Source organism: Molothrus aeneus, chromosome 5 (assembly GCF_037042795.1).
Source record: "Molothrus aeneus isolate 106 chromosome 5, BPBGC_Maene_1.0, whole genome shotgun sequence".
Lineage (NCBI taxonomy): Eukaryota > Metazoa > Chordata > Aves > Passeriformes > Icteridae > Molothrus > Molothrus aeneus.
The window spans coordinates 10,453,580-10,474,244 of NC_089650.1; the positions used below are offsets into that span (position 1 = coordinate 10,453,580).

At 40.4% G+C, this 20,665-nt stretch overlaps 1 protein-coding gene across 1 annotated transcript in view; it reads right to left on the reverse strand.

Annotated features, from left to right (window-relative positions):
* The window catches only part of TBXAS1 (thromboxane A synthase 1), a 228,166-nt gene that overhangs the window by 119,634 nt on the left and 87,867 nt on the right, over positions 1 to 20,665 (reverse strand). Inside the window, exon 4 of the mRNA XM_066549880.1 lies at positions 7,047 to 7,143. Coding sequence (XP_066405977.1) covers positions 7,047 to 7,143 — 97 coding nt within the window. The remainder of the gene's footprint in view (positions 1 to 7,046; positions 7,144 to 20,665) is intronic.

Below are 20,665 nucleotides of genomic sequence, written 5' to 3' on the forward strand. Positions count from 1 at the left end.
TTCAGCATATGGGGAATAAGGGACAATTTGTTGTGCATGCATAAAAAGACTTGCACAGTGTGAAAGAAATGACCCTCTCAATATTTATTATTTTAATTTTCAAATGCCTACTGCAAGCAATATGCACTGCTACTTTAAAACATTTAAACAAAACTGAATTTAATTGCTCAGAAAAATTAACCTGCAAGCTCTCAAAGCAAAAAGGGGAAAGGAAAAAGGAAATCCTGAATTAAAAGTGATTTTATGAGGTATAGAAGCCTGCAAAATAGTTACATATATATTGACCAAGCTAGAAAGGTGTTCTAGTATGTCTAGAAGACAGCCATGGAGACACACTTGGGAAAGAAAGCAGATGTTAGGGTTGTTTACCCTCAGTGCTCCTGAACCATCAGGTCAAAACAAGGATAAGAGCCCTTGCTTAGTTTCCTGGCACTGGAAAATCATTCAGGCATCTGCACTCATGTGCCTGTACAACAGCACCCACAAATATGCAGTCAAACAAATTAATATTAAACAGAAAAGTGCCATACAGCCAAATTCATTCCCTGCTAACATGATTCCCTTTCTATACTAGTGCTGTACCAGACAAGATTTCAAACTAGCTATGATCTAGAAGCTGTATAAAACTGGTAGGCAAAAAAAGTAAATCTTAATAAATTCACTGCTTGGACACCTTTTCACTTATCCTCCCAAGGCATAGAATGATTTTTGGAAGCACCGGATATTCTCAGCTCAGTGAGACCAAGGCTTATTGTACACGTGGCAGGATTGATGCTTGGATTTGTTCTACAAAGCTAGGGAGGGAGGGAAGAACATCTCAGCTCTGCATCACAAACAACTGGATGTTCAAGGCACAGCCTGCCACCAGGCATGATGGCTTTACTGCATCAGGAACTGAAATGCCACCATGCCATGCACAAAAAGGCATATTTTGTGACATTTCCATAATAAGATATGGCACAATTGATGTCTACAGTGCTCTAGGGAATGGAATAGAGACTCAGCCTCTCCTCAAATCACAAGGAGATCCCAAATCAATATATGTGCATCTGTATGCATCCATAAATACACACAGATATGTATTCAAGCTCACATGCAGACATGGCAACTAATCATGGGACATTTTGGCTCCAGAGGTGTTATGCCAGTCACCTTCCATGTCCTTCATTAACCAAAGAAAAAACAAAATTAAACAGAATGAAGGAGTGGAAAAATGAAAATAAAAAAATCTAAACAGAATGAAGCAGTGAAAAAAATTAAAGCACATTCCTTCTCTCTGCAGCCACAAACCCCAGCATGTATTTAAAACTAGATATTACAATCAAACTAAATCAAACTATTCACACACACCAGATCATCACTTGTGTACGAAGCCATCCCACTGAATGGTCATTTTAAAGCATGGAAAATGAAGACCTCATATATATATATATAGATATAGATATATAGATATATATAGATATATATATAGATATAGATATATATAGATATGTGATGTTTTCTCATTTGTTTGACTCATTTTCCAAGCACTAACTTGCCTGCTGTCACACTGTGCCACTGGAGCTCCAAACCATGTGCCCATGCAAAGGTAAGCTTCCAGCGAGGTTCATTCATCCCCTGTTTACAAACTGAGTTCATTGAACTTTACAACAATAATTTCTAAGTAAACAAAGAAATTAACTTGAAAGGATGAAGATGGCATTGACACAACCAGAAATAATCAGAGGAAGTTTAACTTGAAGAAAAGAAACATTTCTAAACCAAACAACCAAAGGGTACAGGGTCAAGGCAGCATGCATATGTTTCTTTTGGCAACACTGTAGAACTTTTCATCCCTTATGAGACAACACATGAGTATGTTGGTGGGTTCATTTTTCAAAATAAAACTGTATTTGTTAGAGAGACGGAACAGCCCAGCCCATAAGCTGGGTAAGACTCCGGGTTTGGATAGAAAATTGAATCACCACTTTTTACTGAAAGTCAGCACATCAGTGGGGCTGATGCCTGTTCTCTGAAAGTCAAGGCAGAAGGCAAGAAAGATCTTGCACAGGACATGCATGTGATGCTTTACTTGCAAAAGGTGAAGAACACACCAGCCAGCTCCTGAGCTGAGCTGTTTGAAGCCCGTTCTAGCATCCCAGTCCTGCTCTGGAGACACTTCATCATCATCAGTCAGTGCAGAGTCATCTAAAGTTAATAATATGTTGATTTCTGCTGACTGAGGTCCTGACCCAAAATTCACAGAATTACAGGATGGCTGAGTTTAGAAGGGACCTCTGGAGGGCATCTTGTATCAAATTTAGATAGATCTTTTGGTACAGTAATATACAGTTTTCTTTCCTCTAGCAAGAGACCAGAAAGAACAGCCAGTTCACGAATATGTCAGGCATCCTGGACCACAACTGAAGAAAACGCAGAAAATAGGTTCCTTCCTACTTGGTGGTTGCATTTTATTTGTTTAATGCTCTAGGTAAGCCTGAAGCTTTATAGGTTTACCAAAATATAGATGATGATGATGAAACAGCTTAGTGTAACAGACAAATTATGCATGTGAAAAGAATAATCAGATCTTATGTGGATCAACTCAAAGATGAAGAGAAAGAATAGATAAGCAAAAAGTAAAGAAGCTCAAGCAACTCAACTTTCCTTCAAAAGGGATACAAAGATCTTGTATCATATTCTATTCATTCCTGGTACTTTTTTATTCTTATTTTTACCACTTCATTATTGTTTGCTGTTAATCCATTATTATTTTTACCAATGAAGCAGCAAAGCTTCTGATGAGAAGACGGTGATGTTTTCTTAGAGCGACTGGAGTTGGTGTCGATTTTTGAATTTAAAAATGTCACTCTCCCCCAGCTGGTTGGCAGGTAGATTTAAGGATTTGGTCTGAATCAACCACTAGTTTCCACTTGTGATAGACACATGAATCCTGGAAGAGCAGCGACTCTTGGCAAACCTTGGCTAGCCAGTACCTACCTTTGCCCTAGGGCTCACTGAATCCACATTTCTAGGAAATAGTTTTACAGCCATCTGAATTATTTGAATTATGTACCACGTAATGTTTCTCTTCACATTGTTCCATCTTAACATTCTGCTCCTACACTTTTAAAAGTACACTTTAATGATTCTCAAGTACTAATTGAAAAACAAATTTTCAATGCAGAATTAAAAACAATCTGAAAACAGATTATGTATCATTATCCCACCTGGAAGAATGCAACAAACATCATAATCCTATCTCACTTGCAACACAGTAATGAAGTTAAAAATGATCTTAGTGCTCTTAAAAGGAAGCTTCTATTCAAGAGACAACACAGTTGTGAAAAAAAGGTATCATTTACTCCAGCACAGCCCTGCCTAAATGCTGGCTGAGGTTTCCATGGTTAACCTAAATTAAAATTAATTCCATATTTTTTGACAGAAGGTATATAAAGTAATTCTCATATTTTCTTCTTCAACTATAATTAAAAACATGGGGAAAAGGCCTCATATGCCTCAAGTATGAAGGTATATTACAGCAGACATTTTTGGTTTTGAATGGCTCTAACGCTTATGTTAATTGAGACTAAATTAAATGGGAAAGCAGAGTGTCATTATTGCCTTCCTGTGATTATACAGTTCACAATACACATACCCTGTGCCTACAAGGCAGAAACAGCCTGTGTGCTAGACTTGGTTGCTTGCTCTAAAAGGAAGAGAACCTTAATGCAGATTTGATATGCAGTCACCAAACACTTCTTTTGCAAGAATTATCAACCAGTAATTCAGAAACAAGAGAAGATGATGGGGGAATATAAAAGACTTTTTATAGCAATTTTCAAAAGATAACCATAGCAAAGATGTGAAATATATAGTGGAAACATAAAAATATAAAGGGAAACATAAAAAGAAGAGTAGTTTAGCTTGTGTTCAATACAAGATCTTTGTCTATATAATGAGTGAGCAGACAGGCTCAATGTGTGAGAAGTGCACAAATGGTCTAGGTCTTTCAGGATGCAGAGACAGGACACAAGATTCCAAAAGAATCTTCTCAGCAGATTAAAACCACTCTCATTCCATAAAGGCCTTCTGATGACTTCCCAGAAGGGAGTCCACAAGTGCACAATCCCAGATTAAAGTCATCCTGCTGACGAGCACTCAAAGGCATGACATCACATTACAGAGAGCTTTAATAAAAACTGTCAGAATCCACTGAATCATCATCATCTTACTGGCTTCTACCAATAAATCCACTGCTTTCAGCCCTTCACAAGTTTGATTTCTCATTGTTTCTTAATCAAATATGTATATCTTTTACAATTAATTGAAAAAGCAGCAAAATAAACAGGGAATAGAAGTTTTTCTACTCTTAGCTTTTAGAATTAGTCTTGAACATCCTGAAACTCAGTGAGAATTTGTTAACATACAGTTGCTACAACTGCTACAGAGAGGATAATCTCTCTTTTAGGCATTCTGTATTAGAGAACTCACCTTTCCCTCTGGTGGATGAAGTACAAATCTTAATTTTGGAAATGCACATGGGGAGGTGAGAAAAGAAAAGCACAAGTGTGTTTTCCTAAGACCTGTTCAAATCCAGTGGTCTCACCTGCTTTCCCATCCTCTCAGACTAAAAGGCTGATTATCTTAAACTACAAAAAAAGGCTCTGGGTTGAAATAATAAGCAAGTGCCATGACTGGACTGGAATATTGGCCTAACTTTGTGAACAGCACTGACTCCAAAGTCAGTTCTATAACCATTCTTCACTGGGGAAAGAGTTCATAAAATAAAGCAGGGGGATATTTTTAGCATTTTGAATTCTCCACTAGCAAATAGAAACCTTCATTCAAAGTAGAGGAGCTTGCTTTGAATAATTTTAAAATATAAAAACAGAAGCAACCCTATTAAAAATCTTAAAATTACATTTATTCAGTCAATGTGATAAGAAAAAATTCTATTATTCTTGGAAAGTGCTTTTCTCACTCTCACCTTTCAATCATTATTTGCATACAACCCAAATCACATCTGAATAAATTCCACTGGCCTTCCTTACGTACCACCCAGCATTATTTATATTCATATAGGATTACTAGTGTACAGGATAACCAAACACTTCCCCAAGAGACCTGACTACAGATTAAAGAGGAAACAGGTTCCTGTGTGAAAACTCCAGAGGAGGAAAGATCCCCAGGTTAGATATGGAAAGATCCAGAAACAGAAGGCTGCTAATCTTCAGTAAGTGAAAAGGAATGGCTGGAAGAGGGGAGGACAAAGTGGAAAGTGAGAAACTATCAAATTGTGGCTATGTGAGAAGACCATAGGACAAGCAGATGAAAGCATATAAATGGAAGGAAGGTCATTTGACATAGACAGAAATAGCAGCCCTGCACAGGGGGAAAACTGCTAATTTTGCTAAAGGGAGAGCTAGGAGTTAAATTTTCTCATCTGACATAGGCTTTCTGGTTAGTGGCAGGGAAGTCACTCTGTGTCTCAGTTCCTCATCAATAAAGCAGGACATTGCACAGAAAAGCCACAAATGATTGAGGGGACAGTCAAGCAATGAGGGCAAGATGTGAACCTGCAGAGACAGCTCTAGCTAACAGATCTAATGAAGAACAAGAAAAGGAGAGAAAGAGGACCTATAGTGACATAACCTACCTGAATTTTAGAGAGGAACACAGATGTTACAGACAGACCACGACAGATGGACACACAACCACAAGAGAGAGAAACCTCTGGACACAAAAGCAGAGGAAGAAAAATTTCACTAACTGAGAAGTGTGACAATACAGAGAAAGAGTTATCCAAATGACCAGGCTGACTAAAGCTAAGAGCACAACAAATCTCTGAGTGTCTCCTCAAAAGAAAGATTTCTAATTTCAGGGAAGTGTTATTAGATCACCAGCTACTGCTTGTTGTAGTGGGTACAGTCTATTACTACCAAATATGTAGAAGAAAAGCAGGGGAAAGTTATAGACAGGAAGAAATAGGGTTCCTGCTTGGGGTAGAAGAAGGGAAGGGATGGAAAATTTCTTCAAATACAGAGAAAATGGGGAAAAGCCCATTGTCAAATATAACAACTTCAGCCTAAGAAGTCTAAGAATAGATTCTTCCTTTAAAGTGTGAGCTATGGGCAAAATGGGGGGCAGCTGGTACCAGTAGTTATTCAGTAAGATATAGGCAGTCACAAGATGAAATTCATGTATCAAAAGAAGCAAGAAAAGGTGACAAGCAGTTTGCAAACAGACTGACTGATTGCAGAGAGGATCAGAGGGACAGAAGAGACAGACAGCTGATCAGAGAAAAAATGTTCTCCAAGGGCACAAAAAACCCTCCTGAATACACGAGAGTTTGTTTGAGGAGGTTTGAGTGTACAAAGGGCCCAGAGGGAAGCAGGGAATGGATGGGACAGAGGCAGCACACAGTGGCAGTATTTCCTTATAAAATGCTGGGCAACTGCTGGAACTCTGGCCATTCACCCTCATTATTTGTTCTAACCACCTCCTGAAAATGAGCTTTCCAAGTGTAACCAAGAGCATATGTACAAATTCTTGCTAACTCCAACTTCCTTCTTTGCTATTTATCATTTTCAGGTATGACTAATACACAATAGCTGTGGGAGGCATGTCCTGGTCCCAAGTAGACTGCTCCTGCCCTAAAGTCTAAAAGCACAAAACAGATCATGTGGGGGAGAAAGCAAATAATACCATCTCCATGTTACAGCTTGAGAACTGAGGAAGAGAGCTAGTAAGTGATTTCCCCATGATTTCACAGGAAGTCAGTGGCAAAACTGGTTATTGAAACCCTCTCCTCAACACCCATCTGGTGCTTCAGGTCACCAGGACAGTGTGTCTCTTCTAAGGAAATCCCCTTTCATCCTCAGAGTGTTCTGGTAACAAGAATCTTTGACTGAACATATATATTGAGAGTATTTAGCTTAAGGTCTTATTGAACCATGATGTAATTTTGCCTCTATTTCCAGCTTCCTTGTAGCCACTTTTGGTCTGAGCTGGAATTAGCAGTGCTACCAACTCCATCCACAAAGCCAACTTTTATAGGTACTTACAGTTCTGTTGGTGAAGTTACTAAAATCTGCCACTAAGATTTGCTTGATCATCTCTGGTGAGGAGACCACCACAAACATCTGGCGACCAATATAATACCTAGAAAGAAGTAAAAAATCATTTTAGCAGATGGTGACCCCAGAGAACCATCTCCTTCCCTAAAATATCTCTTTTTGCTTGAATATACTTGCAGTGAACAAATACCACAGAAATGTATTTCCTAGGGTAAAGCAGTATCTTTCCAGCCCTCCCACTGTTAAATTAAGATGCATGGACCTGGAATTTAAAGGAAACAGCTTAAAATCTTTTACTGATTAATCAATACTCAGCCAACATTTTAACATAAAGGTTTACGCACTCTGTGCTCACTCTGAATTCTGTGCAAAGAGATGTAGTATCACTGAACCAAACTGTAAAGGAGCAAAACATTATAAACCAACTGAAATAATCATGAAAGACCTACAAAATTGCATTTCCTGCCATCAGCCACATGAAACAGCTTTTCTTGGCTAAGCCCTGCCTCTAATGAATCTTTCCAGAAGTCCCCCCAGTGTGACTGTAGTAAAGCACATTTCCACCACTTCTATCAGCACTGGAACTGAGTGCATCTCAGGCTGTGCATTACCATGGACAAACCTTACATTACACTAATAGGGAAGGGGGGAAAAGTCTTACCAAATCTAAGGGAATTAGTAAAACTTCAGAAGAATAGATGATAGGGGTGTCTCTGCCTGTACACCCTTTATCTCCCTGCTCCCACTGCAACATGACCTCCTGGAGCCAGGGTCTGCCCTTCTGCATCTTCACACCACTGTGGATGCTGCAGAGTCACTGGGACCTGTCCCAGCCCTACAACTTCTAGGGGTGCAGAGCTCCCTTCTCCAGCACCATTTCTTCCAAGGCCCACAGGCACTCCATGGCTGGCTGCTCTGCTGGGGGAGAAAAAGCACGACCAACAAGCAGAGGTCGCTTGCAATCCCTGCCTTTGTTGATCGCTGGACCAGAAAATCTATTCAGGACCAGAAAATCTATTCAGGCAGCACTGTCTTTTCTCCAGCAGGAGAGAGGAAGAAGAGGCTGGAGCAGGCACAGGAGGGCCAGGCAGCTCATAGCAGAACACAAGAGCAATACCACAGATGCTGCAATAAAACAGTAATATCCATGCCTAATCATTTGGCCATGATACAGCTCAGTATCAATATATTATTTATCACCTGTCTACACTGCAACAACTGAATAGACAAGCAAGTCCTGGACTGAATTAAATATAGTAACTAGGGGTTCCCATGGCAATGAAGCTGCAGCAGCCTGATTTCTTCAAGGGCAAACAAATTAGACAAATATCTTGATCCCAAAGCAAGGTTCCACAGTCCAATTTGACCTCCCTACCACCCAAACGTGTAACAAAAAATGGCAGAGAAGAACACAATCCTTCCTTCCTTTAGGAAGGAAGACATCATCTTTTCTTCTCTCATGGGTTTTCAGAGGGAACTTTTATTTCCCAAATGCAACCCACAGGCTCTGCTGGAACATTAGATATGGGTGGTGTGGTCTATGAGGGTAAACCTTTTTCACCCCTTCCGGTTTGCTCAATCACAGCAAAAGTAGCTGTCTGTAATGGTCAAACTTTTATTCAGAATCCTCATAGGTGCATAAAAAAGAGCTGATGCCTCAGATTAGAGAGGGTTTTGATTACAAACTTTAGCAGAAGAGGATAATGCAACTTTTGCACGTGTTTTGTACAGTTTTTCTGGCATCAGAGAGGCAACACAAGCTCTCAAGGCGAAGACATGCTGAACCTGCTGCTCTGAACCCACCCAGAATGACCAGCCACAAATACTGACCTCTCATGCTCACACCTGGCTTTTCTTTTTCTCCCTCCAAGTTTAGCAAGTTCCTTGTCGCATTTATTGGTTAGTGACTGATGGTCCTGCAACAAACAGCTTTTCACAGGGACAAGCTTCCTGACATCAGATTCCAAATCTGAATCAGAAGCTGGTTATGTCTACCCAGACAGCTTAACTCTGACCAGCAAGGGGCACCTCACAATACATCAGGCAAAGTATACACAATTCCAGTTTATTTCAAACCTGGGAAATTGCAAAGCTCCAGCTCCTGTCCGCTGGGATAACAGGATGCTACTCACAGCAGGAGTCTTTATGTCACAGTGCACTTTGTGCTTGAAAGCATTCAGGACTAAAAATTTGGGACAGGAGCATCTCCTACTCAAGCTGTTTTTATGAGAAAGTGACTCACAAGCCAAGCTTATGCAAACAAAATCTATTCATCATCCTCCAACTCAGACCAGTCACCCGCACTCCCAGTTCTGTTTCCACAGCTAAGCTCTTACTTTTTTATTTACTCTTCACTAACTTTCTAGATATAGGCACCTGCTTCTTTCTTTATGCAGTTATAAATTAGGGCAGAGAAGAAGGGGGAAAAAATCCCTTACACCTAATAAACTGAAAATGCTAGGGAAAAAAACAAACAACAAACTACTTAAATTGATTTTTAAACTAAGTTCTGCTTTTTTTTAAGGAATGACTGCTATAAAGCACACACATTATTGGATCTCAAACAGCAAAAGCTGTCTTCCTGCCTTTTTTCCATTCTCCTACTTTCTGTATACAATCTTTCTAACCTTTTCTGGGACATAAAAAGATGAGGCTGTGTATGGGCATACTTTGGAAGTCAAAATTCATAAGCCAAAGACATTAATTCCATGGTCTTTCCCTGAAGTTAAGGAAAAAAGACAAGTAGAACTAACTGCAAAACAAAATCACCTGAGCTATTTCATTCAGCAAGCACAGGCTTGGAACCTGAAAAGCTGCCAGAAAGATGCTTAACTGAGTTTTAATATATTTTAAATCCTTTGCAGGATCAAGGCCTCAATCACAAAACAAGAGGCTATCTCCCAACTAGGTGTTTTGGGGTTTTTTTCACTTGTTTCAAAATAGCAAGTAAAAGATAAAATCCTCCTGAACAATAATCTATTCTTCCCAAGTAAATAACAAATTCACCCCTGCCATGTAACTTCATTTTGATTCTGTATTACTGGATGAGGATATCACTAGTCCCATGTAGACTTAGATTTATTATTGAACAAAACCTGATATTCTTGTCAGATTTTAATAAATAAGAGTTTGAGAAAAACAAAAGCCTCTGGGCAGGCACATTGCAAATGGATTCATGAATAATTTAGGACAGCACTTTTTATTAACTTTTCCTAGGTTAATCTTTCCACAGGGCTCATTCACACACTGAAGTCCTACCTTTAGCTACAGTACCACCACACTGCTTGACCCAAGACTTTATAATATTTTCATCTAGGGCTTTTAGGGTGCAAAGCAAATACTTGGGAATACCTAGCCTGCTCCTGCAGAGAATCAAGAATTCATGCATGTAGCATGACATCTGTGGGGAGATGCAACTCTGTCCTCATGGACATCAGTTGTAACTCTGCCACACCAGCAAAAATAAATTTCATGACCCACACAAGGAAGCAAATTTTCCTGTGTAGATGAGACATTGGTTAAGTAAGTTATGCTGTTGGGGCAATTTCTATTATATTTCAGTTAAAACTGCAGCCCTCCAGAACAGTAAAAGAACTTAGCATTTTAGACCAGTAACTTTAGCTCCATTGGAAGGTGAGGCAGGAAAGACCTGATACCAGTACATAAACAGCACAAGTACAGCGTGAGCTTGCTCCAGCAGATGAAAACGTGGATGAGGAGCCATTGTCCCAGCAGGCTGCTGGTGCACAAGCCAGCAGCCTCGTGCCACATCATCCCCAGGATCGCCTGGCAAAAGGGCTGACACAAGCATTCAGCAGAGGGCATGGGTCTATTCCCAGAAGCTGTGAAAAAAATAACATTTGCCAAAGGGCTTGCAGGTCAAGGAGGTGGTTATGTCACAGGGTATTGAACAAAATAAGCCAAACTTCATCAGAAGTGTTTCAATAACTGAAGAGGCTACAAACACCCTGCACACCCAGCTGCAGCAGTTTCACTCCTCAGAGCGGACAAGCACCCCTCTTAAGGCAATTCATGAGACAGACAGAGGTCACTACCTTGTGTTCAGGGTTCACTCAGGATGTTGCAGTCCTCTTTACAATGATTTAGTCATTCACTAAATACATCTTTTATCCACAAGAATAAACAGCAATCCAGCAATGATATCTTCAAGTCTGCTCATGCACCACCATTGCTCTCTGCAGAGGTGTGGCCTGGGTGTCTCAACCCCACACCCAGTGCCTGCCACGGCCAGGGCCACAGAAGATAACCCATGGAGGTAAGAGATGCCTGCCAAGCCCAGCTCTCAGCTGAAGTAGGAATGATGAGACAAGGGGCACATAGGACTGCCCAGTCTCTCCTGAAACACTGCAGCGATCATATTCCTTCCCCATGTTTGACAGAGACCCCCTAGAATGCAGATTTCTGTTCTCAGATCAGAATCAGCTGCTTTTCATTTGAAAGACCAATTCAGCATCAGCATTTCCATGCTCCCAAGACCATTCCGGCCACATAGCATGGTCATCTGCTGCCCACAGCATCTCCCAGCTCCTGAGCCATGGCCCCTGAGCAAAGCTCACAGCAATGTGGCCTTGTTGCACAGGAAAAGTGGAGAGCACACACAGTACCTCATGGCAAAGGGCCATATGTTTTTGTATAACATCCATGTGGGAAACACCTGCAACCCTTTCACCTTGTTTACAGTGCTGCTGCCAATTCACAGAAGACTTTGATCTTCCTATCTATTATCAGCCCCCATCATAAAACATATATATGCTGTTAGGCAATAAGCAAGGCTTTGTTTTCTATGCTGTGGTCTGGTTAAGTACACAAAGATCACCTGTAGAGCCATATGAAAATAGAATATTTTATTATTGCTATTTTCTTCTAGGAAGAGCAAAGAACAAAGAAAAACAAAAAGGCAGTGGGGGGAGAAGGAGAGGTGTACAAAGACACAGAGATACAGTGGGAAAAAGTTGATTTCCTTAGGCAATTTTTCCTTAAAAGAAGTTCCTCGATCACTCTGCCTCTTTTGTTTAGAGACACCCTTCCATTGCAGGCAGAGAAACATAAAAACAAATAGCACAATGCTTGTTTAAAATAGGCCTGAAGCCCTGCCTTATTTACTTAAGTATTTCAGAGGCCAGCAAATTGATTTGTCATAGCACTGTCCCCTTTCAGTGCTCGAAGGCAATTCAGATGTGGTAGGACTAAGCAATACATAATGAACAGCTGCAAAACCCAAACACAATCTGCACAGAAAGGGTTAGCTTGGGCTGAGAGGAAAGGAAAGGAGTGGGACAAATTTGTCTAGTACCATGAGTATTGTTTGTATTATTAGCAGCTAAAGGTCTCCAAGAGCCCCATATCCTAATTTGACAGGAGATATTCATACATAGAAATCTTTTTCTAGGTCTGTGAAGCCTACAACTTAAATAACCTAATGTGACAGCAGGGAAAACAAATAACATCTTCCATTTTCCATCTGGGGGACAGTCAGGTATGGAGGAGATGGGAATTGCCAGCAATCATCTTTTTTTTTTCTCCTGTTGACACCCTGTGGGAACAGAGCTTCTCAGCTGCTATGTACACCTGGAAATTGCATGCCAGCTGTCTTTGGGAAGGTTGGGAACTAACTCCTGTGCCATTTGTTCTGCATCCTAGGCTGTAACTCTAGTCAGCAAGGTGCTTCCCTGGACTATTTTTATAAAGCACTCACAAGTTGAGTAGCTCCAGATTAGAGAACCACAAAACACCCATTAACATTTAAGAGAAGAAAAACCAAAAAAACCACCCCAAAACTACAACACCCTAGAAACAGGTGAAATTACTGCACGTGAAAATGAAGCCACAGTAGCACTGAGAAGTCTCAGGCACAGTAAAAAGTTTCAAAGCACAGCTGTACCAAGACACACACCTCATCCAGAGACTAATCCAACCCATTGTGCAAATTCATGTAAAAAAGAGGCATAGCCACACTCATTTCTATTTACGAATAAATTGTTCTTAATTTCCTTTTTTAATGAACTGCATTTCTTTCCATGTTGTGAAAGCATTAAAAGAAGCACATAGGACTATTAATTTAATTCCTGGGAGCATTAAAAATACCATGTAACATAAAAAACTTGCTCACACATACTTCCTGCACTGCTCTGTACAGTTATGCACCTAACTCTTTGTCCACACACCTGGGATTTAAAATGCTATCTTCTACATACCAAGAACCTCAGTGCTATCTCAAACTCACACCTTGCCAGAAGGCCTCTGCCTTCTGACATGCTTAAGGAAGTATCAAAAAGAAGAAGATTCTGGGATTATTTATCTTCTCCCCACCACTAAAAGCACAGCTATCTTTAAAGGAGTTCCTCCCTCGTCAGGTGTAGTAAGAGACTTGTGGTATGAAAGTAATGTATTTAAAGTTGACAACGAAGAGCAGGAGGGCTGATTGAGGTCATTATAATGTACAGAGTTGGTAGAATCTTTCAAGTAACTTATACCAGGGTGCAAATAAAATCTGTTTCTGAGCATCTTGTACCTCAGGGTTTAGCAACGTGAGGGTGAGACACACATTTACTAATGCCCTCCCTCGACCAAGTGAGCAGCGCAGGAGACACAGGCTCTGTATGGCTGTGTTAATTCATTCATGAAATGAAGTAGATGACATTTACCCACATATAAGAAATGACAGAGATTAAATTAAGCTCACAAAGTGCCACAAAGAGGGGAAAAAAAAATCTCAGAATTATACAAGCATATTCAGCAATCTATATCCATTTGGTTTTTGGAGGCAATCTGGGTCTAGACCTAAGCACAAATACAAAAACTCAAGCCCACATTCAGGGGCTGGGGAGAGAAGCAGCAAAAGGGATGGACAGGGGTAGCAATTGTTTATTTTCTCTGTTCAGGTGGGCTGCAGCAGAAGCTGGGTTCCAGGGCAGTGCAGAGCCACAGGGTCGTGGGCTGTGCTCCTCCACAGCCAGGGAGCTGCCTCTTCCCAGTGCTGGCAGGGGTTATTTTTATCCTGCCAACTGGGCTAAGATGATTGCCGCTCCGCATGCTCGCATCACACCGCTAGCGCTGATTAGCTACATCGGTATTCCACTTCATTAATGCCAAGTGAAGGCTGTAAATAAGGCACTGCTTTTACAGGATGCTACTGGAAATGAGAAGTACTGTGATATTAATAAGAAGCCAGTCACTCCTCCTGCGTGGGTGCGTGGTGCTGTTGTGACCGGGTGACGCTCAAAGTCGTCACAGCTCTTCACCTCGGCAAGAGTGCCAGAACAATGTTTCTAATTCTTTTCCCATGGTGCTTCCCATCAAGTTGGGCTGTATTAGTCTGTGTTTTGTTACTTCTGTTTAGACTGTGGTATTTTCACCAGAGCTTGTTTTGTCTGCGCTCGCTAAAGCGCGCTCTGCCTGACTGGCCTCATGTGGCGGTGCAGCAGGCGTTTGTTTCCTGTGGGTTTCAGCATATTTCTGTGCCTGGCCTTTCTGAGGCTTGTCGAGATGCGGCGTGAGAACGGCCTCATCTCTTTGCACCTCATTCACTACTAAAGTACTCCTTTGCCACACCTTGAGGGAAAAACCATGAGGTTACTTTTTCCAGAACAGTGGATTATTATTTCTAGGGAAGGCTACCTCTGGAAGATAGCAAACTGTCTGTGTCTCCAAACTTTACTTGCTACTGTGAACACAGTGTTCATTTGTATGGACTTGTATGAGGCTATTATTTATATTCTACAGTGCTGCCTATTTTTACAGTGAAATGAAAAATAAAAACTTACAAGATGGCTAAGGACGGTAAGTAGACAAATGTTACTTAGTCTAAGTAAGTGAAGGGATAGGGTTCTGCTGAATGCTTATCCTGATTTCTAGTTAGCTTCCTTTGACAGACAGGTAAGCAATTTCTGGGAAACAACAGGCAGCCTTACCCTGACAGGGCTAAAGCCATTTTATACAAGATAAATGGAGACAGAGCAGCACACTTGCAGAAGATGAGGGATATGACTGTGATGCTACATTGAATAATATGGCTGAGAGAACATGGGGAGGAGGGGAATGCAATGCAGGGCTGCTTTCTAGCAAAGTATGGGGGACCTATCTGAACATACATCCATGGAGCCAAGGAGGATCCTGTGTCCCAGAAAACAGGGGGCTATGTGTGTGTCACAGTGCAGGATGCAAGAAAAATTTGGGGACAGAAGGCAAGAGGAGAGCATATGTGCGACCATACAGAGAAAATGAAAAGGGAAGGTGGTCAAAGGATTTAAATATGATTTGTGATACTACAACATCACAGGAAACAGCAGGTGATAAAGCAGGTTGACTATAATAAAAGCAGAAGTGTAATAAAGTTTATAGTTACACACCCATCACTAAACTTCATATAAGCAAACATTCCAGGGTGACTAAAACAAAACCCATGTGATCTGACTGCTGCCTCTCAAAGCCATTCTGACCATGATAAAATTGATTTTGTGTTATTTTTCCTCCCCGAGACCTGACATCAGGGTACACAGAAAAACCATCCATAACTCTGCCTTTCTGCAAGCTTCTTCTCATGTATGCTTTACTTATCATGGCCAGAACTCAAGTGTGACTGGAGTTCTTCACTTCTCCAGTTTTGTGAGAAAACTTAGCCATTTTATCCCTCGAGGAAAGAAAAGGCTCTCAGAAAAAGACATGTCCTCATACATATCTTCAAAAGCAGCATTCAAAACAGAGACATTCAAAATCAGTAGGCTGTTTCTGTTTGTTCTAATTCTGCACTTTATCTTTCATTTCTTTATAGGAAAGACAGCTCATCTGCCTCCTGTAAATAGGATCAGCAGTGGTGGACAAAACAATATTTTATTTTTGAATGTATCTGAAATAAACATGTACATAATTTTCTTTCAGTCTACTCCTTCTCCTGGCATTTTGATCTTAAATCAATGAGAGAGTTACATTATATAGTACACCATCCCTCTTAATACCTTTGCTCTGCTTATGTTAATGCAGATGCATGCATTTCTGAAATAATACTGTCTTGATATTAGAATATTTTAATTCTTCAATAATAGATAGGACTCAATAGACTGTTTTTTGTTTTGGTTTTTTCATATCATGAACATAGCATGATGGAATGAGTAAGCCAAATTGAATTTCATGTAACTACACAAGCAACAGACCATCTTGAAGAATAAGAAGTGACACTTTGACTTGGTCATGGTTACTAGCCTGAAAATATCTGAAGTTTAAGCAAGTGAAATCAGGGTTTCATAAGTGGGAAGGCACGAGCCACTCATTCATTTGGTTTGTGTGCAATAAAGACACAGATCCCAGCCAACATGGGACAGCCTTACTCAGGGAAGGAAAGGCTTGTCAGACCAGCCATGAGGGGACAGTCACTGGGACTCACTTTTCTTGCACAATCTGCCTAAAAAAAATCTGTCTAAACAAAGGAAAAAAAGATAGTAACCACCTACTGAGCTCTTGGGAATAGACTTTTTTATGCTACAGCATACAAAATGCACACGGGAAAGATTAATTTTTTTACCTATAGCAGCATGTACTTTTTCTATACATTCTCAAGATAAACACACACACGAACCCATTTATTTTGTTAATGCATTATTAAATGTACACTAATAAAAGTAATTTCCCAATGCTTGATGCATTTATCATGAAACCACTAGCAGAATTCTTTACAATAAAAATGCTACCAGTACACCTGGCCAACCTAAATTATCTAGGGAAATGGCTAATATCTGACCACACAGAAACATTAGAAAGCAGGGTTTTGTTATAGGATAGAAGGAGAAAAATAGATGTATTTTATTACAGAAAAATTGCAATGATAAAAATATTTTTAATAGAACAATGCTACAGCTCCAGGAAATTTTCCTGAATCAATTCAATCTGTGTCGTGCAGGACTTGAAAAGCCCATTAAAAATAACCGTGATAAATTTCCTAGCCTCTTTCAGTGCACCACACAGAAGACAAAGGAAACTGCAATTCAACAGAGATAGAAAGAAAATAACAGAAAAACCTGATAGCTTGTGTATCAGCAGTAACATCCTCACTAACAACAACGAGCAAATCTCTACCACAAAGGACAAGAAGAGCAGGAGTGATGTGTACAGCTGACAATGGCACTCCAAAGTAATGACTTGCAGGAAAATCTGTGTTACAAATGGACAACGTGCTGCTGAGAGGTAGTTGAGTCACAGCTTTCATAACATGGCAAATTATTCAGCCTAAGAATGAATGTACCAAACCCCAGGGTGTATATGGGTCTGGTAAGGCAACTATGGGGATTACATCCTACAAACATCTAATATGCTCACCTGGTTTAAATTATTAAAACCTCACTAAAATCCATGCAGGTTCAGGGATTTTTTCCCCCATATTTAATGTGTAGTCATGAGATACAGATCATGTTTCAAACTGTAATACTAGTGAGAGCACTGCCTAGTTGACCTATTTTCCATTTGCCATGTTCTACATATCATCAGTTGTAACAAACACACTTCCTTTGCTGCTCCCTTCTTTGTGGTGGGAGAAAGGGGACAATTGCATAAAAAATGGCCTATACATCACTATATAGTGAAACGACCCAAATCCATGGGGATGGAATAGCACCTGTAGCCCTCTCCTCCACAGCCAAATCCTTTCACCTCGTTGGTGAGTCCTGTTCACCCACTTCTTCTACTGACCCCCAGCTAGAGCTCAGAAAATCACACTGACACTGCTCTGCACATGTGTGAGCTCTCTTCACAGCTGCACTGAACAGCTGTCCCAGGCCCACATCTGGCTGCCTGGGGACATGAGTGAGAAGCAGACTCAAGAATTTCTTCTCTCTGCCTCAGTTATAGCTGCTTGGCTGGAGACCACAGGATTCCCATGGTCCTGCTTCATTTTTGAGTCCATGTCACCATTCTGCCGTGCTATGCTGCTTCCCAAACCCTCCAATCTCTGGAGTGTGCTAGAGCAGTTTCCCAGAACCCTTGCCTCCAAACCGTTCAATGCACATGAAACACCACTAGTTATGATTAAGATTTCTGAGAACAGTTCTGAAAAAAAAACTAGCATTTTTAATTGCTCAAAGTTTACTTAGAAAAAGGGGGGAAAACAGTAGATTTGAAGACAGACCAATGTAAACACCTCATGTTCCTTCTAAATATAAATGTATTGGGCCAATTTCAAGCAACTTGATCCTCATGCAATGACAGAGGTACAGCAGAGATACAACCCCCTGAATCTATTCATAACCCCTATAAACAAAGCACAAAAAAAAAATACAAGCACAACTGTAGGATGAGCCATCATTGAAGTAAATATATTGATCTATCAAAAATGATTGAAGACTGACAATAAAAGGGTTATAAATTCTTAGAAGAAAAAGAAAGCAAAAAGCACAAAACCAACCCACTGAAAAACTCCCACCTACATTCACAGGGAAAAATAGACTGAAACAATAAAACACAATGGCAGTGCCTGTACATCTTTGATAGCTGCCCCTCCCAAAAGCTGGAACAATACTGCTATAAACCAAGCAAATGAAAATGTAAATGCATGAGCAATCGTCTGGGGGATTCAGATGCTTCGTGTCCTGTAGGCAAAGAAGGAAGGGGGAAAAGGTAGGAAAACACAAGAAGGCACCACTTTTAATATCTGCAATTATTGATTATGCTCTTCTCACCTGGAGACTTTTAAATCCAGCAGAGATCTCCCAGTATACAGGCAATGCTGCCTGCATGGCAGGGTCAGTACTGCCAGCAACACCCCTCGTCCTCTGACCTCAGTGTCATCTGCTGCTTCCACTCCTCTGGCAGCAGGGACAGCCTGTGGATTTCAGAGGTGCCAGCCTCTGGAAGTGTGAGTACAGCTGCCTGCAGAAATCCAATATCCAAAATGGCAAGCCCAGAAGAGGCAAAGACTGGGAAATACCCTGAGTGCAACACCCAGAGCAGTCCCATGGGCAGGTATAAACACAGTGGGATCTGCTCCAAGGCTTACCAATTGTGTAGTTGTGGAAATATTTTGCTAAAGAAATTAACAGAATGAAAATTTCACAGACTTCTGTTCTTCACTACTGATGAAAATCCAATGGTATTAGTTACAGGATGAAAACAAATAAAATGCCAGTAAAACAGGAGAAAATATGGGTCTGTAGTAAGAATAAGTTTAGGTATTTCAAATATTAATCTTCACATTTTGTAACATACATCTCTATTTCAAAAATAAAAATTTAAATTACTTTAATGGAATTTAATATTGAAAAACTAATGCCTTTCCATGTGATGTCACATTACCATCTGACCTACTTTAACATTTGTCTCTGTACTGCACTTGGAGACCTACTTTCTGCCCCAAACATAGCTTATTTCCTATTGGCCTAAATGGCCAGCTGGTGAACATATAAAATTGTTAGGCTGCTTTGGTAACATTTTACTTTGGCCCTCCACACAAAGTATTTCATAAGATGTTCCATACAATAAAAGGTCCCAAAGAACCAAGATCCTCTCACTTTGAAAGACTCTGCAGCAAATCCCCAGTGTCCTTGCCAAGATCTTTTTTCAATAAAATAGATTCCAACATTGACAGAAAAGCTTGGATTATTGCTGAGTGATAAAACGTCTGCTGCTAGACCTTACAGAGTCAGAACACTGCTCCCAACTCACTCCTTTTTCTGTAAACTACTTTAAGAGGTCTGGGTATGTCTTCAGATTTGCTGTGCAAAACCTCATTTTATTCCAAAAAAACTGAAGTTGTAGAACGTGAGAAAGACCTAAACATTGGGTCAAGATCTTCAAGTAGTCATGACTCTATGCCTAAAATGAAGCTACAGTGAAGTAAACAAGAGCTTGAAGGTTCAGACCACCTTTTTCAGGCTTGTTTGCATGGGGCAGAGAGGAGATTCTAGTATAAGACAAGATTTTAATCTTAATAAAGTTGGACTAGAAAAAACTCCCATGCAAATGTACCCCAGTAATTGCTGGAGGACATGGTCAGTCTTTTCCCTGATGCAGTGACTGTCTTTGCAGAGCTGCTGTGTCTCTGCAAGGGAGGTTTCTTTGACATTACAACAGCTTTTTAATTATACTTGTAGAATTTTATTGGTATGACTAAAACAAATCCTCCTTCAAGAACAGCCTTCAGGTTTCGCCACTAAATTTACTGGAGGGAGAGAAAGATCCACAATCCCCAGGGTAATGGTGGCTCAGCTCATCCCATGTTCCCCAAGACAGTAAAAAAAGAATGAACATACTAACAGCTTAAAACAACTTCCTCCTCTGCAGTGGGGTATACTTTTGCCTATTTCCTGATGAAATCATACCCAGTTCAGTGCCAGCAGGCCTGACATAAAGAAGACTCTCCAGGAAACAAGGTACTCAAACTGAGAAAAAGGGTAGTTTTAGGATGGTGCCAAACCAACACAGAAAAAGGAGACATTTTGCTCCCCTTTCTACTAATAAAATGTAGTAAACTAAAATTGATCCCCAGACTAATAAGGTAGAGGGAAAAACTAAAACCTATATATGACAAAACAATAAAAAAGTAATGAAGAGATTTATGGAATTACATAAAAAATCTTGGAATGACGTTAAAATTGTCAGGTCAT